The 26,366-nt window shown below is 42.1% G+C and overlaps 1 protein-coding gene across 3 annotated transcripts in view; it reads right to left on the bottom strand.

The window, feature by feature from the left end:
• The window catches only part of SHISA9 (shisa family member 9), a 282,576-nt gene that overhangs the window by 248,902 nt on the left and 7,308 nt on the right, over window positions 1-26,366 (bottom strand). For all 3 annotated transcript variants that reach the window (XM_071211344.1, XM_058286441.1, XM_004466620.4), the window contains one exon: window positions 22,106-22,233. In XM_071211344.1, coding sequence (XP_071067445.1) covers window positions 22,106-22,233 — 128 coding nt within the window. The remainder of the gene's footprint in view (window positions 1-22,105; window positions 22,234-26,366) is intronic.

Here is a 26,366-nt window from a genome sequence, read left to right as displayed (position 1 = left end):
CAGTGGTTAGGGCATCCGTCTATCACATGGGAGGTCCACGGTTCAAACCCCGGGCCTCCTTGACCCGTGTGGAGCTGGCCCATGCGCAGTGCTGATGCGTGCAAGGAATGCTGAGCCACACAGGGGTGTCCCCCACGTAGGGGAGCCCCACGAGCAAGGAGGGCGCCCCGTAAGGAGAGCCGCCCAGCGCGAAAGAAAGGGTAGCCTGCCTAAAAAGGTGCACCGCCCACACGGAGAACTGACACAAGATGACACAACCAAAAGAAAAAGATTCCTGTGCCACTGACAACAGCAGAAGCGGACAAAGAAGAAAGACACAGCAAATAGACACAGAGAACAGACAACTGGGGTAGAGGTGGGGAAGGGGAGAGAAATAAATAAATAAATAAATAAATATTTTTTTAAAAAAAGAGGTGCTGCAGGATGCGGAAGACAATGTGAGCCCTGAGCTAGTGTCTTCTTCTTAGCTTTAATTCTCAACCTGGAAAAGGGATGCACTTTACATAAGCACCTACAAATTGAACCATGGTGTTTTTCTACCCACCCAAGGTCACATTCCTGTGACGGAATGGAAGTCTTCACTGTAGGGCCAAGTTTCCTGCCTCCAGCACATTCCAGAGCTCAAAAGGCTGCTGAGTTTGTTACCAGTTGTCTCTAATCAACCCCACCCTCCTTTTGGAAGATGAGATGCATAGATGTGTTTATTCCTACCGTTTACACATCTTATCATTTATTTATTCCACCTCATTTCACACAGAATTTGAGGCAATGAAGTAAAATATAAATAAACAATTATACATCAAAACCAAGGAAAATATAAATTAGAGTAAGGGCTGTATTTTTTGGATGTTGTTTTTTGGGTTTTGGGTTTTGTTTTGTTTTTTATCTGCTTAGAATCTCTTCCTTGAGGAATTATTCCTCACATATGACTGATGCTACACATGTGACACACACATAGACCCACACACAACTTCCCTCTTTCGAAGCAATCTTGATCAAGTTCAGACAGTGGGATTTGAGTGGAGTTGACTCCATTCTCCCCCAAGGGGTGGCCACCTGACCCTCCTGACTGACCAACTAGAACATACTTCCCCAATCAAAGCAATTGGTCCAAGGATGGCATGTGACCTAAGCAGGACCAATCATAAACCTACTCAAGATTTTGCTCCAAAACTGTAGAGAATTAGGGTCTCTCCTTCTCTGGGGTCTGAGCATCAAGAAAATGCAGGGTTAGGGCTGCCGGTAGCCATCTTGCCCCCCGCAAGGAAATAGCTGTCTACACCCAAGCCAAGAGAGGTAGACAAAGTCGAAAGATGGAGAAAGCCAGAACCCTGAGGATGCTGTTGACTCTCTTGACTGAGCTGTGGCCAGGTCAGTGATGGGAGCTAACAAATTCTTATTTTTGTTTACATTGGATTTCTATCATTTGAACATAAAAGGTCATGACAAAATCCGGGCCATATGCCAAGAAAAGAGGAAAATGGAAAGAAGGGAGCAGTTGATAAAGGTAGTTTCAAAATTTGCCTCTGTGCTTCTGGGAAGTGAAAACGTATAACATATGAAGTGAAAATTTTAAAGTTCCTTAAGAGAAGCAAAGCTATGTCCTAGCACTTGCTACTCAAAGAACAATGGGCTTTGTAGAAGGAAACACTGAGTTATGGCGGCCGGTGTCCTCACTGACCGACACCCTTCAGCGGAGGCAAGCATGGGATTTGTAAGTTCACTGTTGCCCGATGTCGACGGCTGCTGAGAGGTACGCCCTTGCTGAGTTGGTCAACTTGGTTCTGGGACTTTGGGAGAGAGGCAATATAGTCTGAGGGTGCATGTAAACAGTCCAGGAACCGGTCCCAAAACCTTTTACCCACTACTCATTTACAGCCTAGTACTGCCCTTTCCTTCTCAGAAGTAGGCTCACTTGTACCAAAATCTGAAAGGTCCACTCTCCCCAGTCCAGGAGGGAAGTTCAGGAGTATTGGAACCTCTTGCCCTCCGGCCCGAGAAGGGACATGCTGAGGCACCTGCAGATGCCTACAGCTGTCCTCCCAAGTAGCCCTGCTTGCCACCTCCCGCCTCCATGATTAATTCAAGCTGTTGGGATCTCACATTACCATGAGGCTGTCACTGAACTGAGGATCTCAAATGGCTCCAACCCAAGTAACAGATGTTCCAGGCTCCCTGTCCTCACAAAGCAAGAAAATGCCACCGTGCCCCAAACTCGTCTTTGAATGGTGATGCTTTCGTGGGACACGTTACGACCATGTGCCCCACTCAAGTGCCATGGACAAAGACAGGTTTGTAGGAGAGGTAGGATGGGGTTGGTTTATTTGTTTGTTTTTAGCTACCCTAGGAACTGTGCCAAGGGTTTTACATGCATCGTTTCATTTCATCTTCACAGCCACCCAATGAACTGGGCAGTAATACCATCATTTACAGGATGGGGAGAGGTTATTTTCCTTTGCCCAAGGTCACACCATTAGTAAGAGGCAGAACTGGATTTGAACCCATGTGTGACAGACCCTTGAACCCTGCTTTGACCTCTGCCTCAGACAGAGTCAGAGGACATCACTGAACTGCAAGCAGGCAGGCAAACTCCTCTATCCCTGCGGGTCAGCCAACTGAAAATGGCCTTCCTTCCCAGCAGGGCCACAAATAAATCACTCCATTAAAATATATCTGAGAGGGGCCAAGCTTTAATTCAGAATCTACCACTTACACTAGAGTAAGAATTAGTTGGTTCAATGATTAGGACGCTTCAGGTAGTAGCTCTCAAATTATGGCCTCAGCTACATGAGAATCACCTGGGAAGAGGGTGAGGTTGTCAAATATATATCTATATATTCCAGCTCCCACCCCAGACTCGCCTTAACATCTCTGCCTTAACACAACGAGCCTCAGCTGTGAGAGCTTACTATTAACAAGAGAACTCTGCTGGGCATGTGCTCTGTGCGTCATCGTAGCTGTCGTTTCTGTCACTTGACAACAAGGGTAGGGGAAGGCAGGGGAAAGGGGAGGGAGGTTGAGAAAAACTGATGCTGTGGAGAAAACAGAAGCCAGACAGATTTGGGGATTCAAATTCCAAGGCAGCTACTTGGGCGAGTGACAGCCTCCTCGAGTATCAAGCTGATTTGCATAGTCAGTGGGAACTGTGGTACAGGGGGAGTAAAGGAAAACTCAGTGCTTGTAGCCAGTACACACAAGGACTGTATCCCACCACTACCCAAAAAAACCCTGAGATAAAAATTAGGGTACAATCAGGGGTGTTCAAGAGAAAACATGTTCTGATAGAGCTTTTTCCTGATTCTGCTCCCCCACCAAGGGATAAAAAAACATCATCTGAATGTATTAACCTAATGAATATTCACCGCAATACTTACTGGTAAAGTGGAACATTCATGGTGGGAAACAGAAGTATTTCCTACCCTCAAAGAGTTGTCAGTCTAGTTGGAGAGATAATAGATATTTCTGTGAAAGTTATATTATACACAAAAGTTAAAATAAAAGGGAAAATCAAAAGGCAGAATGAGATTCAGTGTCTGAGAGTCAATAAATGGAAGCTGGCTTGGAGATCAAGAGTGAGAAAGACAGAGTCCTGAGAATTTAGGAAAAGGACAGGAGGATTAGGAGGAGCTGAGCTGTGCCTTGACGCTCTTGGGAAGAGTTGGATTTGGCTGGGGAGAAGGGACCTGGGCGTTGCAGACAGAGTTGCATGAGGGCCCCAATAGCTGCTCTGTGTCCTCCGTTCCCCTGTGTGCTGAGCTTCTTTCTGGGAGACTAAGAACCTACCCACCCAAAAATATGCAGAATGGAAGAAGCACAACTTGATTCTGCCTGTTCCTTGGAGGGGCTCCAACACCTGGTCGAGACTGTCACGCTCTAGCCCTGGAGGAGAGGCACAGGTTTCTAAGGCTCACAACCCGTATTAGCATTAGAGACACTGCCCAACTACAGGGTCTCTATGCTCCTCAAGGTGGCAATGGTTAGATTCCATCCACCACTTTGGGTCCTCACTTCTCACCTTCTAAAATCACGTCCACTACCCATCGTCCCGGCTTAGTTCACAACCCTGGGATGGGCAAAAGATGCATCAGTGTCTAAATGTACTGGTTGGAAACGATCTCCAATATCCATTATTAAGTGAAATAAGGAAGGCAAGACAGGCGAGTTAATAAGCAAATAAGGGACGCAGACTTGGCCCAGTGGTTAGGGCGCCCGTCTACCACATGGGAGGTCCGCACTTCAAACCCCAGGCCTCCTTGACCCGTGTGGAGCTGGCCCATGCACAGTGCTGATGCACGCAAGGAGTGCCCTGCCACGCAGGGGTGTCCCCCACGTAGGAAAGCCCCACTCGCAAGAAGTGCGCCCCATAAGGAGAGCCGCCTCACGCGAAAAAAAGTGCAGCCTGCCCAGGAATGGTGCTGCACTCACAGAGAGCTGACACAACAAGATGATGCAACAAAAAGAAACAGATTCCCATGCCGCTGACAACAACAGAAGTGGACAAAGAAGAAGACACAGCAAATAGACACAGAGAACAGACAACTGGGGTGAGGGGGTGGGGGGAAGGGGAGAGAAATAAATAAATAAATCTTTTTTTTTTAAATGTCAGTTATTTTAAAAAAAAAAGCAAGTAAGTGCATAGACTATATTTAGGAAGATGTACTATAAACTTATTACAGTGGTTTCCTCTGAAAAGAACTGGAAGCTGAAGGACAGGAAACAGTGTTTGTTTTATATGCTTGAATTGCTTGATTATTTATTTCATGTATGTATTGACCTATTCAGATAGATAAACACATTAATTTTTAAAAGATGTGCTACATGGAAATGGAGAGACTGCTAGGCAAAAATTCCAAGCTCCACAACCTACATAAAAAACAATCCCTAAAAGTCCAACAAATATGAGCATAGGGCAGCGGGAGACGTGCCCAATGCAAGGGCAGCCTGTGGTTTCCAAGAGGAGCAGCTCACGGTATGAGGGTGTCTGTCGGAACTTTCTGTTCCAGTTACAATAGTGACCTAAGAAGACAGCTTTGGGGGCCAGGAACAAATAACCAAGCCCCTCTGCTCTCCAGCCCACCCACAATTGGTTGGGCAATTTGGCAACCAGACAGGAGTCATGTCATCCACGGGCAGCAAGTTGGGGTTTCAGGGATCTGAGGCCAGAGAGTGCAAATAAAACCACATTCAGCCAAAATTACACACAACGGCTGTTTCTCTGGTTGAGTGCCAGATGAAGTAAATGGCTCATGTTCAAGGGCCAAGTTAGATGAGAAACACATATCTTTAAATGCTAGAATCACACTCAGGAGGAGCTCGTGGGATGCGAGTCTGTCTGTAAAGCAGACTCATGTCTCCTATCTCATAAGCAGCATATGCTCATTGTGTGGAATGGTGAACAGAAATACTCCCAGTATTTATGTTTCTCTCTCCCTCCCTCTCTCTTGCTCTCTTCCCTATTTTCCTCTTCCATCCTTGAGACCACAGAATTGAATTCACATAACTAAATATGCTTATGCCTTACTGTACTTCAGAGGGAGGTAAGAGAATTTGGCACAGGACTGACCTGGCTCCTCCTCCAACCATGGAAACCTAGAGAATTATTATAGTCAGATCCCAACTGCTCAAGCATCCCCAGTTTCCTAGCAACCCATAAAATGCTTTGGTAAAGGGCTGGAGCAAGAGCTTCATGGGTAAGGTGGTGACAGCAGCATTTGAGACTGCTGGAGCGCTTTCCCCCAAATCGTCTTGAAGTTCTTTCTCATCCATCATTCCAACAACCCAACCCGACACCTGTTAGAGAAGTGATGGGAGGCAGCACATCTGCTCAAGAACTCCCACAGGCTCAGCTCTAAATTCCATAACCTGGACTTCAAAGCTTCCACCCAACAGTCCACGTCACTGCTCCTCACTCACGGTGGCAGCCCCTCCACCCAAGCCAGGCCGGTTCCCTTCTGCCTGTGTCAAGAGCCTTCTGCAAAGGTTGCCTCCAGGTGCCCAAAGCCATCTGCTCACACCTCCTTCCTTTACCGACCACACCTCCTGCTCTCAACGCATGCCAACCCCCCTTCAAGGTATTCCATTTCCCTCCCCCATAAGCGATCTCCCCACAATCACTTTCGCCATTTTTTGCTGGAGACATTATACAGGTTTCACTATTATGTCTCACTAGAGAGACAATGCCCCCATGGTTAAAGAGCACCCCAAGAACTAAGCCACAGTGAAAGAAGGCAATGCAGGAAAAATCACCAGGCAGTACCTAGATGTTGGTATGATTCTAGATTAAGGCAGTGACAGATACTAGGCCATTTGTAAATGCAGAGGAGAAGAGATGAGGCAGGAGAGGGGATTTGTTTGACCATCCCTGCTTGGATGCCAAGCATTTATTCCCTGCTTCTTCTGACCAGAACCTCAATTGCATTTTGGAGAATCTCCTCTCCCTCATGAGCAGTCTTGATGAGACTGTCAACCAAGGTCCCTATCCTCCCTAGCCAACGGTTGGTCACTAACCAATGTGGGTCCTGCCGACTCTCTCCTAGGTCCTTAAATGTAAGTGGAATGGACACAAAGAGAGAGAGACATGGTTGGAATGGTTCACAGCAACATAGGAGCTCTGATAGGACCACGTCTTCACTTCTGCCACCAACTCTGGTTAGAGCCGCCCTGAGTCCTACTCAGGTCAAGCTTGGTCCTTCAGATGTTCCTTTAATTCCAAAAGGCATCCCATTGTCTTCGAAATTTTCCATTGTGCTTCAGTCAGACAGAACTGCTGTCTGTTGCTTGTAACCAAAAACCCTCTGATATTGATTAATTACCCTGAACCTTGAAGAATGAGAGAGAATAGAGTTCAGAGAAGGGAGAAAAGCAAACTATTAATAGCTTTGGTCTCCACCTCCTGTGGCAAGTCTTTCTAAGGGGCTTGACAATAGCTTTGAAATGGGCATAAGGCAAACTCCCTGTCAGTGAGGTCTGCCTGAAAGCAGAATGAATTGCCACGGGGCATACTGAGTTCACCACCTGCAAGAAGTAATTAAGTCGGGCCAGATAAACATTCAGCCAGTCTTCTAGGTCTGTTCTCCAGAATATTATTTCCCCTATATACTGACATTGCTACATAAAAAGAGGTTTTATGGATGTATCAGTTTGAAAACACTGAGATGAAAAAATTGGAAATGTTTTGATTGCATTTATTGTCAGTCTTTAATGTGTTAATATGCGTTGGAAATCTCCAAGTGGTAGAGAGTATGCAACTATTCCCAAATTTATTTGGCCAAGGAACTCTAATTTTATGGAATACCTCAAAGGATTAGTGTTCTATGGGGCACCCACAGGGAAGCAATATTTGGAGAAAGCTCATGCATTAGCCATTATCATATAATGCATTTATATACACTATAATAGTTGTAAAGCACCTAACATAGTACCTAGCACACAGTAGGTGCTCAGAAATTCTAACTATAGTGTATATTTGGAAATTGGAATTTTGCTTTGTTCTCATTTACGACTAACACTTCTCCACATTTTTTTAAGGTACCAGGGATTGAACCCCAGACCTTGTATGTGGGAAGCTGACACTCAACCACTGAGTCACATAGGCTCCCCTGGGTTGTTTCTTTCATTTGTTTGTTTTTGTTTGTTCTTAGGAGGCACCAGGACTGAACCCAGGTCGTCTCATGTAGGAAGCACATGCTCAACCGCTTGAGCCCATCTGCTCTCCTCCACATGTATTTATATAACCTTGTCACCTCCCTCACCAGGAGCCTTGCTGGGCTTCCTTTATTTCAATGAGTATGATGAAACACTTTCCTGCCTCAGGGCCCTTGCACATTTTGTTCTTTCTGCCTAGAATGTCCATTTTCCCACTCTTAACCAGATTGACTCCTTCTCATTCATCCTTCGGGGCTCTCCTTAACCATTACTTCCTTGGTAAAGCCAGCTTTGTTATTCTTTATCCCCTCACCTTACTTGTTTCCTACCATAAGTATACAAGTGGTAACTCTTAAGTATTTTTTTTTTATCTAATTGCTATTTGAACAGTCTTCTCCCATTATGATGCATGTTCTAGAGATCAGAGGCCTGGCTTATTTTATGCCCTGTTAGCATTGTGCCTAACTAGATAATGCAAGATAAAGACGTGTTGGATGACTTTGTAGCGCAGAAGTCATTCTCTTAATAAAGGATGTTAGACAATATACCCTATTTTCAACAGCAGATTTAAAAGACTACAGATACATTCTTAACATGGCTCTTTATTATATCAACCATGATTTTTTAAAAATCAAAGATGCCCTACAGATCCCAGAAACTGTCAAAGTGGATACAATCCCAGGTACTGGATCTTCTGAAGGCTACACAGACCCACAGGGATATGATCATGGTAAATAGCTCTGGAATTCAGTGCCATGTCAGTGGGCCCTACTTTGGAATTTGTGTCCCTGAGTGTGATGGAGTTGGACTCAGATGTGACCTTTCTACATATGCCTCTTCTGTCACTTTTACTGAACCTTTGATTGGTGCTAGGGTTGGTATATACTTAGGAGACTTGAATCTCTGGACTGTCCATATGCCAGGTGGCACTGAGCCTCAGCAGAGTTGCAACTCCTACTCTCTGGTTCATTGGACTTATGCAGGTCAGCTAACAGGGAAGTGAAGATGGTCAACCACCACACTGCTGTGCCTACAATAGCAAGCAGGAGAATTGCATCCATCATCCATATGTAATCTAAGCCCCTTCTCAATATAGAGGTGGAGTGGACATCACCATTCCAGGGCCCACAGAAAGGAGGAATAAAATATGGATTAGGGTGGACTTACTGATATTCTACTATAAAACTATTGTAACTACTAATAGAAGAAATTGTATCGACGGGGAGAAAGTGGCCACAGTAGTTGCTGAGGGCAGGGAGTGGGAAGAAGAGATGTAATGAGGGGGCATTTTTGGGACTTGGAGTTGCCCTAAATGATATTGCAGGGTCAGATGCTGGACATTATATATTCTGCCATAACCCACTGAATGTACTGGGGGAGAGTGTGAACTACAGGGTAAACTATTACCCACGTGGTTGCAGCAATGCTCCAAAATATGTTCACCAAGTGTGATGAGTGTGCCACAATGATGGGGGAGGTTGTTGGTGTGGGAGGAGTGGGGTGGGGGGATGGGGAGTATATGGGAATCTCTTATGTTTTTTTAACATAATGTTCTATGTGATCTATTAACTTTAATAAAAAAAAGTGTTACAAAAAAAAAAAAAGATGCCCTATAGGAACTAAAGGAATGCAGTTCTGATATATAGTTTTCTGGTCATCTGACAATGCAGGGAAAATCTTAGAGAATCTAAAAGACTAAAATGTTACCATGTGCCTCCAACTATCCATTCATGTATTCATTCACCCATTAAACAGAGATATGTTAATCAGCCACTATGCATCCAAGCACCATATGTTAGGCACTTGGCACTGGAGGCCTTCCCAAGCCATCAATTTGGTTTATACTCCTTCATTTTATATCTCATTTCTCTTCCTTCATTTACAAAATCATAAGTCATCTGACCGGCTTTTATTATATTTGTAGTAGAAATATATGACAACCAAGGACTACCTTCCTTCTCTCACAGCAGACATGGCTAATCAATCACAGCACTCTTGCCTCCTGAGTTGGAATAGAACCTCAGAATCCTATTCAGTATTCCACATCAGACATCCATGACCCAAAATGAAATCTATTTGTCTACTTTGAATGAAAGAAAGAGCTCAGGCTTTGGAGTCAGACCAATCTGTATTTGAAATCTGACCACACCAATTATTAGACGCCTGCTTACTGGGATAGGATATAGGTAATCCCGCCCGCTTTTCAGAGTTGTTAAGAGATTTAAATAAGATACTTGAAACACCTGGCTCACAGCAGCTGTCCAATAAATGCTAACTGTTTGGCATTATTACTTTTACCTCAGGCAGACCTCATCCAGGGCTTCACATACAGGGATTGCTGAGTAAAATGGGCTGCATGAACAGAAACTTTGCTGAAGCAACTATAATGGGATGCGAAGTTCAAAAGCCCAGAAAAGAACCACCACCGACACCTCCCTCCCTCCCCATGACCCACAAGATAATATATCCCACTTTCCTTCTGTACATTTACTAAAAAATATCCTGAGAGGCAAGGGATGCTCAGAGCAATCCTGCCTGAAAATCCAGAGGCTGTGTCTTTTGTTCTAAAGTGCTTTCCTTAGCTTGACCTGATTTGGCTCCAGGGGTGAGGATTATAAGATCCAGGGGCATATCTGGGGCATTTTTTGATTCAGAGTCAAAGGGTAGGTAAATACTAGATTTTAACCACTGAGAAGTCAAGGCTTAGGGCTCGCCATTGGATGGCTGCCCAATTACAGGATTTGAAATGAAGCTGTGGGATCTGTTATGTTTTTTTTCTTTGTACCCAGTAACTCCTCCCCCGTGGTTTCAAGATTTCCTTTTAAATATAATAATTAAATGTGAAACATAGCTATTGGAGATTTAATAGTCTACTTGGCAATACATTAAAATCAATATTGTGATCTTAAGCAGGGGATTATTAAGGTTACTTTGCATCACCAGAGTTAAATTATTTTATTATCCATATCAACACAACATAGTCATTTCATAAATATTAAACACACCCAATTCCCTTCTTAGTTTGCTTTCCTGCTAATGAAATTGAGAGTCAGCAAGGATACGGACATTAAGAGTCAAGCTATGACACAGAGAAGCCAAAAGAAATGAAATGGGGGAAATGCTATTGAAAAAATCAATTGTGATTGAATTGGTGAACTGGACTTTGAAAATATTGCCTTTGTGTGACACATTTCATAATTGCCCAGTAATGCTGGAATATGTATTCATGAGCTTTTAAAATGTATGCAACTTCTCTTGCATTTAATTTGGCATTTGCTGAACTCTGATAACTACACTGAAGGTTTAGTCCACAGGAAACAAAACCCTAATGAAGTGACAGTGAAAAAGTAGCAGCAATTGCTCCAAAATATGTGCCCAGCATTGTATTTTGACAGCATTTATTCATTCAACAAATTTTTATAGAGCACCTCCTATGTGCCAGTCTCCATGCTCCTACTCCCCTAAGCCTTGGAGATGTCGTGGGAAAATAAAGTAGACAAGAGCTCTGGTCTTAAGGGGCTGACATTTGGGTGGAGAAAATGTAAAAGAAACAAGTCAACTAGATGATTTGAGGTTTGATATGAGCTATGAGGAAAATAAAATGTGACCTTATAGAAAGTGGTGGAATCCTTTACATAGCTCGGGCTACTTTCTATAGGGAAGGTCGTCCAAGAGGTAACAGGTTAGCAAAGACCTAAATGAGTGCAAAGACCTGGGGGAAGAGGGTTGCATACAGAAGGAACAGCAAATGCAAAGTTCCTGAGATGGAAGCAATCTTGGCACATTTATAAGAGAAGAAGAGAGCTCACCATGGAAAGGTGAATTGGATAAAGGTAGAAGGAGATGGGTTCAGGCCAGGTGAAGGATTTAATTTTTACTGTTCTTGCAATGTAAAGCTCAATTGGCAGGTTTTAAACAGAGGGGTTGTACAATGATGCTAAGATGAAGACCCAAATGTCACTTTACCCCTAAGTTATCCAATTAATAATCCTGACTTGAGATCATGTTGGTACTGTATAAAAGAGGTCATTGCTAATGGCTTAAGCAACATATTCATTCATAGAAACAGTACCATACTATGTGAAGATTTTTATAATTATATGCAGTTATATATTATTCATATAAATAACACAATAATAAATACATTTTTAAAAAAACAGTCCCAGGATCTAAACCTTGTCATCTCTAAGCTGATTAGCAACACAAAATGTTCATAAGGAATAATTTAAAAATTACATGCTTATGCAATGTCCTTGCCATCTATTATCAAAGAATTGTTTGTTCAATGACCTTCTCTGACTTTGCATAAATCTATAAAATGTTTTAAAATAATACCTTGGAAGAAAGATGTGCTCCCTCCATTCCTTGCTGCCTCTCAATAAGAGAAATCAGATATCCCATCACTGCCCTTGCACAACTGCCAATATATGGGCTTTGAGCAATTCAATATTTGTTAAAATGTCAAGAGCATTTGAATATTTCAAAGGACTTCCTTTGAATAGGAGACAAGGCACCGAATAAAGTAGCACTGCACCAAATGCTATGAAGTCTCTCCCTTCCAGTCCCATTCTGAAGTCTGTTTTATGGAACTGCCCAGTAAACATGTAATCACATGTAATCAGTAGTTATTTTTAAAATGGTGTTCACCTGACACGGTTCAGAGTTACCTAAGGTTAAGAAAATCCCTGCATTTTCCTGGACCTCAGGTTCATTATTTGTAAAATGCAGAGAATGGACTTAAATAAGCTCTATGAAGTCATTATAGATACATACAGTCTCCAATGTCTGTATTCCCAGCACCAAGCACAAAGGCCCAGCGCTTAGCAGGTACTCAGTAAAAAGTCATTTACTCATTAGATGATCAGACAACTTAAGGAATGATTAGAAATTCCCAAAAGCAAATCCATGTTCTCATTTTCAACAACTCATGGCGAGAGAGAGAGAGAGAAATAAGGAGAGGGGAATCAAGTTTTTCATCAAGCTAAATTCATTTGAGTTTGGGATTGTCTTTTACTCTGAGAATTATTTCTTTCCTAAATGTTTGGTGTTAAGTACCCGTACCTGTTAGGAAGTGATAGTGATAGTATTTAAGAGTTGCCTTTCATTTAATTTCCTTGTTTGGCAAAATTGTAACGTTAGCACACTATGTTTGACCCTTGTTTTTTCTATTTTTATTTTTGATCATCTTTGAAATCAAATTGTGGTAAACCAAAGAGCAAGATGATTGCTGAAGTCTCCTCCAGCACCGAAAGTCTATGAGATAGTCTTTTCTTGGATAGTGGTTTGAACCAGCTTACATGGTGTGTTTCAGAATCATGGGCAGATTTCCAACGTTCAGACCCCTCTTCCTGGACAAAGGACTGGTTTTAAGTGAAATCCCTGGTAAATATAGGCTCTGCTTAAGAGTGACGGTCTTAGTACAAACACTCAAATTCAGAACTAATACCTGAATTAATGCATTTAAGTCTTCACTTAATGAAATATTCAAATTATGATTACACTTACTTTCATTAACTGTGTTCTCAGACTAATGTGATCAGATTTCATTTTCAACTTGTAATTACCTTTATTGAGAATGCTTACTGGGATTTTTAGGCAGTTTCCTAAAAGCTTATTATAAATTATTTTAATATATGTATTTTATTGCCTATATTATTTTATTTAATTTTATATCAGCTTGTTACATTTAAAAGAAGAAAAAAATCAACACTAATCCATTCAAGACAGGAAGAGTGGGTTGACTCAACTAAAAGACTACTATGGAAAGAATCTATATTCATTTACGAATAACTCGTCCTGATATTTTGCTCTTCCCATGTCTGGCATTCTTATTTTCCTACCAGGAGCAATATGACTCTAAATAAACAAAAGCCTCTTTTCCTTTTATACAGGTCTGATTTGTATAAAACTAATCAGACCTGCAAGAAAGATCTGTGTATTCTAAAACTAATCAAAGGCAAACAAAGTCAGTGCATGAAAAATATTCTGCTCCCTTTTACTGTTTCCTGGAAAGTCGTGGTGAGTGCTCTTTGTTTCAGAAAAAAAGCTACGAATTTCTCCAGAAAAGCTGTCCTGAGTTCTCAACTCCCCCCACAGCCCAGGATGTCTGGGGGAGGCGGGGGGGGGGGGGGGGAGCACCACTGCACCCTGGATTTATTCCTTTCACACTGTTTTGTAATTAAGTGCATACTTTTCCATTTCCTCCACTCTATTATAACTCTAAGAAAATAAGCCCTATCTCTGTCTTGTTCATCCTGTACCTCCAATTCCTAACACATTCCCTGACACGCAGCAGGATTTTAAGAAATATCTGTTGAGTATCAATTGTAGGAAAATGCTAATGCCAGGAAAGCAGACGACTGAGCTAAAACCTGAGTCCCATAGGACAGAAATAGTGACTTTATCCCAGCTAGTCCCTTATCAAAGGTGAGTGTAGTCTAATACAGGGATTCTTCGTGGGAACCAATAAATAATGAAAAGGAAGAGAAGCGAGAGCCATAATCTGCTCTAGCTCCCAGCATGGTCCTTGGGAAAGGCAGCAAGGAAGGTAGTGAAGAGAGGACATGACTTACAGCCAGACAGCCGTGGGTTAGTGTTCAGGGCTGGACTCCTTACCAAGGATCTCGTGGTCTTGGGCAGTTTACTTAAACTCTCTGAGCCACAGTTACCTCCTCTATCGTCTGTGGGCTGAACACCATTCCAATTATTTCCTGGAATCGTAATGGGAAGTAAAATGCATGCATGTGGTAGTAGCCCAACAAATGTTAAACTGCTTTATTACTCTACTTTTTATCCACACTAAGCGCTGATCACATAGTAGGCATGTCGCCTCATTTCGTCCAGACAGATAAATAGAAATGCTCTCCCGACAGAAGTGGTGCCCAAGGAGAGGCTTTCCCTGGGGTGGAAGGCACAGAACTTGGCATCTCAACTCAACCAGACACTGTGTGGAGTACTTAGACATTCTTTACAAATAGTACCACAGCTGGCTGGAAGCACTTGGGAAGGGCAATGCAAATCTAATTAGGCAATGCCATGTGGCCAGTATTAGCAGCAATTTTTGAAAAGAGCTGAGGAGATGACTTCCAGAAAGTAATTTTTTTTCTTCTAAGGGCTTAGTTTCTCTGGTGTATGCATGTGCACATGGACACACACACACACACACACACAAAATTGCATTTTCTGGGTGGAAATACAAGATATGTTTAGGGCTGTATAGATGCCTACTGGCCTGGCCTGCCAGTGTAAATAAAATCTTAAAAACAATATTCCTAATAGAACAAAAGCTCATGTATTTTAAAGGGGAATAGAAGGAAAACATAAGACAGAACAAATGGCTAAGAATGGGACAGCTGCTCCATCCATGCTATTTCCTTGGGAAGGAATTGACAGCTTCTTCAGCTCACATTTGCATCAGAAACATTAGTAGTAACAAACACACACACACACAAATTGTGTTATCAACTGGCACATAGACTGAAAACATTTTCACTGTGAAGACGCTACACAATGAATTCATGCAGATGTGTATTACTGTCTCCTAGTGAACAAATGACTTCAGTGCCAATAGTCACTCATTCCACAATTAATAGTAACAATCGCATTTGCATTACCAGACATTATGTTAAGTATTAATACATTATATAGTTCTTTCATTCAATCCTCACGACAATCCTGTAATATAGATATTACTTAACCCAGTTTATAGAATAGGAAACTGAGGTTCTGAGAATTAAATTAATTTTACCAAGCCTGCATCACTACGTGATAGAGAAGATGTCTACCTTCCAAACTCAAATCCCCCACTACTTTGTTGCACTACTTCAAAGACATGCTAGGCACATTTGGTAAGCACCATACCCATGTCAGAGACACTTCTCTAACTCTGAATATTTCAAGAAGAAACCAGCTCTCTTGATCTAAAACCAAGCAGAGTCAATTCCAACTACTGCACTGAACTACAACTATTCTTAGCTAATCCAGCTAGATTAACTATTCAACTTACTATTCCATGTGCACAAACCATTACAAACATATATCCTCAGATGAAACAACTAGTTCTGCCCAGTTTGGGGATAAGAAAACATTTAGATTTCAAGAACAAGAGTGTTGATAGCTATGACTTCATAGAAGGGGGTTAAAACTTCACTTGGAACTAGTCAAGTTGTGTTGTTGTTGTTGTTGTTTATGTTTTTATTGTCTGGAAATTATCCAAACTTTAGGACATGATAAAACTTTGTAATTTAGGTCCTATTAGAAATGTCACTTTTTTTTCCTTCTTTATTTTTTTTAAAAATGTTACATTAAAAAAATATGAGGTCTCCATACACCCCCCACCCCCCTCACCCCACTCCTCCCACATCAACAACCTCTTTCATCATCGTAGCACATTCATTGCATTTGGTGAATACATTCTGGAGCACCGCTGCACCACATGGATAGTGGTTTACATTGTAGTTTACACTCTCCCCCAGTCCACCCAGTGGGCCGTGGCAGGACTCACAAAGTCAAGCATCTGTCCCTGCAGTACCACCCAGGACAAAACTCAAAATCCCAAGGGTGCTGCTAATGGGTTTCACTCTGCTTCTTCTCGGACTGGTGCTAGAGATCTACTCATCCATGCATGCTTTTCAATCATTTGCCAAATTTCCATGGAACACTGGAGCACACCATTTCTAGGCACTGTAGGTGCAAGGGTGAATAAAACAAATGCAATTCTTAGACCCCAAAAAACTTAAAACAGCAATTCCCCTCTCTCATACCTACCCTTTTTGAGGAACCTGCCCACCGATGCCCTGAGATGGAGCCCTAAGTATCCTCCACCCCACCCACCTGGTTAAGCCAAGGTCAGACAGCTGATCTGGGGATAGCTAGGCCATCAGCTGGCCAGGAACCAACACTATTCTCTCTCTCTGGAGAATATGAACCAAGAGAAATGGAACAGAACACATTACAGACAGAGAGAAATAGTGGTGCTTTACCTACTCCAACCGCTGAAGCCTCTGGAGTAACCCTGACTCCTACCCTTCGTGAATCCTGGTTTTTCCTCATGAAGATCCCCAAGTGTACCCAGTAGCATTCAGGCTATGAAGTCAGACAAAGCTGGGTTTGAGTATCAGCACCTCTATTTATTAGCTGCGATGTTATGGACAGGTCCTTTCATTTTTAACTTTTGGTTATGGATATTTTCAAATAGATACAAACATAAAGAGAAGAGTATAATGAGCCCCCAGGTATTGATCATACAGCTGAAATAACTATCGATATTTTTCCATTTTGTTTCGTCCACACTCTCCCACAATTTTATTTTTTTGCTGGAGCATTTTGAAAGCAAATCCCAGTCACCTTGTTAGTTGAGTTCTTAGATTGCCATGCACCTAATTTTCTCAGGCATAAAATGGAAATACCAAGACTTCTTCTATAGATGTTTTTTACTCATTCGAAAAATGAATGGCGCTGCCATCAAGAGCCAACCCACTTCCTGGTACAGGGGCTATAATTGTGACAATGCAAAGCCTTTGCTCTCATGGAGCTCACACTGCAGTGGCAGAGGTGTGGATAAAATAAGGAGTAAGCCCACTTCAGAAAGAATCAAATATTATGAAGAAATAATAGGGAAAAGGAAATCAGTGGGTGTTTTGGAGGGCCGAGGTAGACAAGAAAGACCTTTCTAAGGACGTGGCATTTGGGCTAAGATGTGGAAGAGCTGCACCAGAGCCCTGCAAGTGCAAAGACCCTGAGGCAGGGATGAGCTAGGGAATTTGAGTATTAGTTTAGTATTAGATGCGCTAACACATTCCCAGTATTTAGCACAGTTCCTGGCACACAGCAAGTACTCAATAAACGTTAGTTTTATTCCTCCTATGGGAGGACTTACCACAGGAACAGATCAATTGGAGCGTATTTTGGAAAAAGCTCCCTTTCCTAGAGTGCCAAATGATCTTTCAGCTCACTTGGCATATCCTTTAACCATTTCTACTCCTGGGGCCTGACTGGCTCTGGTGAAATCCCAGCTGCACCACTTCTTGGCTGTATGACTTTGGGCAAGATATTTAACCGTGCTGAACCTCCATTACCATGGGGAAAATAATAAGGACTTGGGGATTCAATGTGTTGATATGTGAGAAGAATGCTGCCCTTATACAAGGCTAGTGTTCCCCAACCTTAAGTCTTTTTTACTCTTATACATTGCATATCTATGTTTGCTTTTTACCTGCCCTGGCTAAGAAGTTCCCCCTAACATTTTTTAAATATTTGGAAATATTCTCCTGGTATCTCCAAAAGTCAAGTGGGGACATTCCAACTGCCCTTGGTAAATAGTATGAACTGAAATGAATGGAAATCCATTTGGCCTTTTGGCTGTAGATGGGAGCTGTACAACCTCTTCATAAACTAAGCCAGGGTTCCACTTCTCATCCAGTTCCATGTAAACCCACTCCAGAAGGGTCCTGGGAGAGCAAGGGGTAGGGTGAGGCTGGAACAGGTAACTGGCCTTTCTGCTGGCTTCTGAGTCCTAAAACAGTGAGTCAGCATTTCAGCTCAGCCTGGGGTGAGAGTCCCCTTGCTCAGATCACACCATAACATAAACAGCATAACATCAGCCCATTTCCAAGGAAGGGTTGTACGTTTATATGGAACAGAAGAGGACTTTGTCTCAAGAACATTATGAGAGGATGGTCAGGGCAGCCACTGGTTCGATTTCAACAGTGACCAGGGAATGATTTTATGTGCCTATTTTTATAACCACTGGAAGGCATTTTTTTATGTGGTGGCAATAAAAGCTTTGTCTTTGCTTCCGACTTACTTAAGGTTGTTTTAAGTCTTCACCATATCATCATACTATCTACATTGTACAACAAAATTTTACTGTCAGAAGGTCGCAGTGATGAATATAATTAATGTGTTGTCTTGGATTGGACCCTGAGACAGAAAAGGGGCATTAGTGAAAAAAACTAGTGAAATTCAAATAATGCCTGGAATTAGCTAAAAGTAACGTGCTGATGTTGGATTTCTCAATTTTGACAAAAGTACCTTGGTAATGTAAGATGTTAATATTAGGGAGAAGTGGGTGAAGAGTCCATGGAAATACTCTGTACCATCTTTGCAACTTTTCTGTAACTACAAAGGTATTCCAAAATATTCTTTTTAAAAATAAAAAAAAATTATTTTTCTTACAAGAAGGGGTGCTGTAAACACAAATGAGTTGGGAAACATTGATCCAGATTTTAACCACAGCCCCTCACTCACTAACATCTCCCATCTTCCAGGAAGCCTGAAGGGATCTATGTTTACACTGCAGTCCCAAAAGGTGGGGCTGGGGGCTGTCATGGCAGGCAGGGAGGCTGGGGTGGGGGAGACAGAGTATGCTCATAGCACTTGAGGACAAACTGTGCCTTCAAAAGCAAACTATAATTACACAGAAGCCAGAGGAGCATTTTCAGAAAATCACTATCTCATCTCAATCTACATCCTGTTAATCAAAGAGGTCGAGGCCCTTTTGATTATCAGACTAAATATTTTTAGGCAATATCACTGAATGCCTGGAAAGAACACGAACAGCATCTATCTGCAGCTAAAGAGGCAAGTCCTGCATATCACAGGAAAAATCAACCCCATAAAATTTATAAAAAAGTGGTTGGCAAAAATGGCCCCATACTGCAGCTTTCTCCTCCCTGTTTGCTTCACCCAAGTCCATCTCCATTCCACTCCTTTTAAGATTTCTACTTTGACCACTGGTGTTCTCAGCATTTGGCTGAAGCATAAGGGAAAGATTAGAAAGTGACCTAGTGCCAGCATTAAGAAGAGGAGAGAGAAATAAAAGGAATTATTATTCTCTTAGGGTAATGTGGATTGGGTCTTGAATAGACATAAAAATGACATTTAAGTTGAGACTACTGAATTCCCAGTTAAATCTGGAGCTTGAATGTTTAGTAAAGAACAGCCTAAAAATGGCAAGATTGTCCTCTTCTTGGTATACTACAACAGATGAATCTTTCTTTCCATTTTTGTGCAATGGCAAATCTTTGTAGCTACCATCATGCCTAAGGGGGCGTGTGTATATTCAATAGGCACATTCTAATTCTTATTCCAGTGATTGTTCTAATTTTTCCAATTATCAGACTAGATTTCTTCTCTCCTACTTTTTACTGGTCAAAGTGGGCTCTAGTGACTGCTTGGCTTCTTAACCCTCTAATAACTGATAAATAGCAGTAATCTAGTCCTATCTTGTCAATGAACTCACAAAACCATTTTTGCTTCTGAAAATACAAATTTTTCTCTGTGTATATAGTATGTAAAGAGCTTCTATAAACCAATGAAAAATAAACAAGTCATTAACAAGAACCCTATTATTATCACTTACTGAATTAATTTGTTATATGAGTTAAAAGTATCAATGTAAATCAGTAGAAGGGCTACATATTTCTAATTTTCAGATATTTTCTAGAATGTTATGAAGGAAAGACCATAAGAACTCAGCATCATTATTCAAATTAACATTTGTGGCAATTCATGTAAAATGCAATATTCGTGACATGACACCTGGTATTTTCCCGTATAGTTTACCAGGAATTCTCTGGAATACTTGCACCCAGTGAACTATTAACAGTCTTTCCCTTGGAATAAAAGATCACTGGTTTCTGAGGTACAAATATAAACTAAAAGCCAGAATCATAAATAAACCAAGTTAGCCTGTCACAAGAGACCTCTGAATAACTCAGTTCCTGGACACATATCTTTGGCAGTAATTTATTACCAGTACAACTTTAAATGAAAGTCCCTTATTTAAGCAAGATTCATTAATGTTCCCTGTCCTTTTGTCCCATGGAATGATGAAACTTTAGTGACTTCAATTAGTTTGTTATTCCATTTGAGTCAGCATTCAAAATCATCCTAAAGATTGAAATTCCACATGAGAAACCTGTTAGTGACTTAATACCATTTCAGCTCTATTCCATGATCACATTCACTCAGTGATGATATTTGGGACCCACATACTTCTAGGTTCAACTTATTTCCCAGGGTAAAGGGGTCTGGAGGCGAATGTGTTCATTTCCCTCAAAGCCAGAATTGGATGCAACGACTGCTACGGCAGAGGAGCAATTTATTGTATCTTTCAAGGCTGAGGGCTTTGGTCATATGACCTCCAAGGGCTGGCATATTTGGATATAAAATGTAGCTGTTTTCTCACACCATTTTTTATGTTCCAGGTTATAAATAAATATTTGGTGGCCCATTCTTCAAGCCATGTAAACACTGATACATTCCAACAACTTCCAAAGCATGAAAAATCGTCATCATGCAGAATTAGAGATTTCCTGTCACCTATGTTAAAGTCCACAGACATATTCCTCTAGCTGTTGAGCATAAAACTTTGCAACCACACCACACAAAACTATGATTCAGCAAATAAAATCCCAATGCATCGCCTAGCAGAGTTTCACCAATGGCGACCGAGACTGTAAAATGTGCAATGCCAGAACTGTTTCTGTTTTTAAAAGCCTCCAGCCACAACTAAATGCATCCTTTGAATTGTCTGGCTTTTGTTATTTTAAACCAAGCCCTCCACATTACTTTAATGTGGGGGTTACTTGAAAACATAATTGCTAGGAATAACTACAGTAGTACACTATTGTCAAAAACTAAACAATCTTGTTTTTCCTCCACTTCTATTAGTCAGTGAATCAGCCTCATAATGTATGTTGTATATACAGACCTTTGAAAGGAAAGAAAAATCTTTGGGAGCATAACAAGATCCCTAAGTATGTTCTATTTACTGAAGAATACCTATTGAAACACAATGACAGATAATACAGCTTAGCAGAAGTATAGAAGTGAATTTACTACTGTTGAATCACATATACACACTCTAATCATATATGACCGCAACTCAACATTTCCCTACACAGAGAAAGAGAGAGAGAGTACTTAATGGATTATTTTTATGATACTCCAGTTTTATGAAAAATAGATCTAATTCTTTTATACTTGTATCTGTCAGTGGACAATGGCATACACCATAAAAGAAACAATTGTTCTACCTCAGAAAGCAAACTAATAAGCACTGCACCACTGGTTAACAGATTATCCAGTCATGACGAACCAACAAAATGGATTGATGGCTAACAGATTAACTACCTCAGATAAACCAACCAGGCACTCCACTGGTGAACCAAGTCCTCAACCATGGATGAACCAATCAAGAGGGCAATTAGTAAATAGCGTAATTGACCAAGATGAAATAAGTGGTCTCCTAGTTAACAGGAGAACCAACAGAGAAACCAACCAAGTGAAAGCTGATGATACCAAATTAAGCTTCATCCAGGAAGGCTGAAATAACACTTCTCACCAGTCAACAAGGGAGAAGACCTTAAGTAATCCAAACGCACACCAGGAAATCTGGGAGTGACCATGACTTGGGTCACCACACAGGCATGGAAATGGATTGGGCGGCGATACTTACGGAGGTTATTTATTGGGGTCCTTGTGTCCATGTTCTCATAGTGCTGGACGTGGACAACAATGTTAAGGTCCCTCTCCATGTGGTCAGCGTTGCAGTGGCCCTGGGGCCTCATGACATCCGCAAGAGCCCTGAAAGGAGAAAGCACTTAGACCTGGTCGTTGGAAGCACAGTGAGTTGCACCTACTGTTCACCGCGCACTGCCCTTGGGGACAAAAGACCAAGCCCCTTACTTCCATGGAGCTGCCATTCTAGGTGGGGATGGGGTTGAGAAAAACATAAAGAAAAAGAGTGCTGCAGGTAGACATGCCATAGGGACTTCACACAGAAGAGTCCACGTGCCTCTCACATCAGCCTGTAAGAGTACCATTGACCCCACAGAGATGTTAAGAGGATAACATGATAAATGCATGGAATGTATCTGCACAGGGCCCACATTTGGGAGAAACCCCATAGATTTAGTTCCCTCCCTTCGTATCCAGCACTAGAGGCCAACACGTCATGTACAGCAATAGTCCAATTTTAATAGCAATAGCTAATATTTATGAACTATATACTGTAAGCCAGACACCTCATGAGCCTTGCCATTGCTTTTTCCCACATGAGGAAATGAAGCTTGGAGAGGTGAATTAACCTGCTCAAGTTCATACAGCTGGTAAGTGGTGGCACAAGGATGTGAAACAGAGTCTGTGCTCATGGCCCTGTACCCTTTGCACTGGCTTTCCTGTCGCTGTGGAGGAGCTGGTAGGACCCATAGCTCTCCTCTGCTGCTGTTCCTCAGAATCAATAGCTGGGGAAGGAGGAACAGACCAGGAACCAGTGCCAGCTGTGCTCCGCCCCTTCGATCAACCATCATGTTTAACCCCCTTAACAGTCTCCCAAGGGTCAATATTCTCATCACTATTTCTTTGCACAAATAAGGAAAGAAGTCAAGAACTGTGAAGTAAGGTTCCCTGTGAGCTGTGAAGCTGGGGAAGAAGCTAAGCATCTGCACACAGAAGAGGGCAGAAATAACTGCCAAATGGATATCACACCAAAGATGGGATCTCACCAGCACATTTTTTCTCTTCTGAGGGACCCCCCTTTCCCATGCGTTTATTTAGATATATGGGTATCCTTGAAAAACATAGTATTATAGGCTTTGATTCTAGGTGCATATCTTTTACATAACTGGTTTACCATCTACCATAATCCTCATTCTGTCTCTTTGCCCTCTTGACACGGGAGTTAGCCATGTCGCCAAATGTCGATCTTTTTCATCACTTACACTGCTGCATAGTATTCTATCATATGCCACCTCCATATTTCGCTTATCCTCAGGGAGTATAGTCGCAAAACGCAACCAGTACAGCAGAGGAACTGACCAACAGGAAGTGGATGCCAGCTATAAACATGCAGTGGCTCCACTGTGAACCAAAACAAGGTCAGCTCTGCTGATCCACCCTCCTACTTATGGACATCTAGATGGTCACCAGCTTCCTGCCTCGGCCAACAACACCGTCAAAACCATCTATCCCGGCCTCCTCTTGGATTAGGGAGCGTATCTCTGGGACGGTACCCACGGGTGGTCCTGCCATCTTTTCAGGTACACACAGATGCTCTTTCCTAGTCACTGTCTGGGTCCACATAGAGGGAGGGAGGCAGGGAAGGAAGATGAGATACTGAGCCAGGCCCATCCTCCCCACCTGTGACCCCGGCTCGCCCAGCCTGTCTACTGACGTTCACCCCACAGAGGCCGTGATTCCCCATCAGTGGGCTGCCGTCCAGCAGCAGCAGCACCTGGGCAAGCCTCACATCCGCCCACACCTACTAGGAAACTATGTTGGGGAAACCTACGTTTCCCCAAGTCCTCCGTGTGAGTCTGTTACACGCTCAAGTTCAAGACTATACTAGGGCCATCAAGGCCCTACACTTGGGAGAATGGTTGATCATGTCCATGGGGCAAGAAACACCACTGGGGAGAAGTCTAGGATGGCAGCGGGACCCAGTTCAACACAGCAGGAATCCACATGAGCTAGAGGGAAAGGTTGAGTCTGCTAAGAGACAAGAGAAGAGCAGTAGCTCTCACTCACTTATTCAACACGTGTTTATTGTCCACTACGTGCCAGGCACTATTCTGGGCCCTGGGGATACAGCAGTGTGAAGGGTGGACAAGCCGCTTGCCCTCACAGAGCTTATCATCTATGGAAGAATACAAAAAGGAAACAAGTTCAATAAATAAACCAGGTGATAAGAACCGCAAAGAAAATAAAAGAGAGAGTAACATGAAATAAAAGTCCAGGCTCCACCCTACCTCTGTGCAGTTATAAGGGGCTGAAACTGAACGGGGCTGCTGGGAAGGAAAGTTCAAAGAAAGGGCAAATGCCTTCCAAACCTAATTTGCTACAGGTTCTTAAATCTTAATCGTGATCTTCAGGGGAATCTCTGAACCCCTCCGAAATTGAATGGGAATTTTGTACATTTTCCTCCAAATGGAAGCCACAGCTTTTGTCAGATTCTATAAGGGGGCCCCCCAAAAGTCCAAAATATTCAGGTTTTCAAAAGAGGAGCAAAGTAGTAACCAGCATGGCTGCCAGGCCCTTGGCCAGCACTGCTGTCTGCAGATGCCCTGAGCTTCTCCTGAATGTAGAAATATCTGAAAACCCAGCCCAAAAACCAAGGACCCTTTTTCCCAGGGCAGCCCTTCCCTGAGCATGCAGTAGAGGTGGATTCTTAGGGACCTCCAACTCCTGGACAAGGAATCTCCAAAGTGAGGTTCACTCACGTCAGGCACTGCATAAGATTATTTGGCATGGAGGAAGACCATACAAGGACTTCTATGCATGGTTTTGGTCATTAAAAAGGAGAAATAAATTTAAGATGTGTTATCAATGCTAGCGCCCTCACTTGGACAGTGGGAATCCAGAACCTCAGACCAAGGTATGGAAGGGGTGACTCACATAGGTTCAAAAATGCATTTCCTGTCTTGCAATTTATGTATGTCTCTCAAGGATATTTGCAGATGAAGTAATCTAGTTTTAACTAATGTGACCATCAAAAATAGACATGTGGTTTAAAATGTGATATTGGATGGTGCTGTTGGTAGCACAGAATAGTAAATGTAATTCATGCCACCGAATGGTATACATAAAAGTGTTTAAATGGGAAATTTCATGTTATATGCATGTTACAGTATATAATCTCCCATAACAAAAATCACTGATAATGCAAGCACCCCCCAAAATAGTAAATTGACTCCCCTTCTCTACAATAGCTTTTCACAAGGTCAAAAACAATGATGGTCTATTCAGATCAAAAATAAATCAGCCAGGGAGCAGATGTAGCTTAAATCATTGAGTACCTGCTTCCCATGTACAAGGTCCCAGGTTCAAACCCAAGTAACTCCTTAAAAATAAAAGAATATTTAAAAAGTCAGCCAAAAAACAGTCAAAACACTCATGAAGAATATTCAAAATATGTATTTATTTATTAATGATGCACCTCACCCTCAGCATACAGTATGCCTTGAAAGGTTAGCTAAACGATAGCATGAATCCATCACAATTAGGACAGATTTTAAAGTAATATTTATTTCACCTCCAGCTCACTTTAAAATTTGTTCTAAGTAGAATGTTTTCAATGAAATTTTGTTTTAAATTTAAATAGAATACTTTTTAAAAAATAAAATGCATGTTTCATAGCATACCTACTCATTGTTTACTGGTACATACATACATTTCATATACTTACTAATAAAACAAATGTGCACATATGGGGGTGCATACTGAAAATATTTTACAAATCCAGATGTGTCTAGAAAATGTAATGAATTAAGACAGTGGAAAGAACCAACTATGTACCCCAGACAAATGCTTAAGGATTTGGCATTTGTGTGAGGCCCACAGCCTGAGTGCCTCTCAAACTGTAATATACATTCAGATCACCTGGGGATCTTGTTAAAATGTAGACTCTGACTTCAGAGACCTGGGGTGGGTGGAGTTGGGGATGGAGGGCACTGAGATTCTGCTCAGGCTCCTCCTGGGCAGGTCCCTAGACTTCACTCGGAGTACCAAGAGCCCAAGGGTACCTTGCTGCAGAAAACACCCCTTTCTTTCATATTCGTTATCCCACTTCAGAACAATTTTGTCGAAACCTATAAAATTGCCCCTTTTGAGGTCCAAAGTGCTTGAATATCGGCAATTCCATAGGGTGCAACGTAATATATAGATTTTTGTAGATTTACTTTTGTGTTACCCGCTTTCTGCCACTCGTCTGGTGCTTCGGG

This window comes from Dasypus novemcinctus, chromosome 23 (genome assembly GCF_030445035.2).
Source record: "Dasypus novemcinctus isolate mDasNov1 chromosome 23, mDasNov1.1.hap2, whole genome shotgun sequence".
Lineage (NCBI taxonomy): Eukaryota > Metazoa > Chordata > Mammalia > Cingulata > Dasypodidae > Dasypus > Dasypus novemcinctus.
The sequence above is the reverse complement of the archived record's forward strand: the minus strand, read 5'-3'. Positions and strand labels throughout refer to the sequence as shown.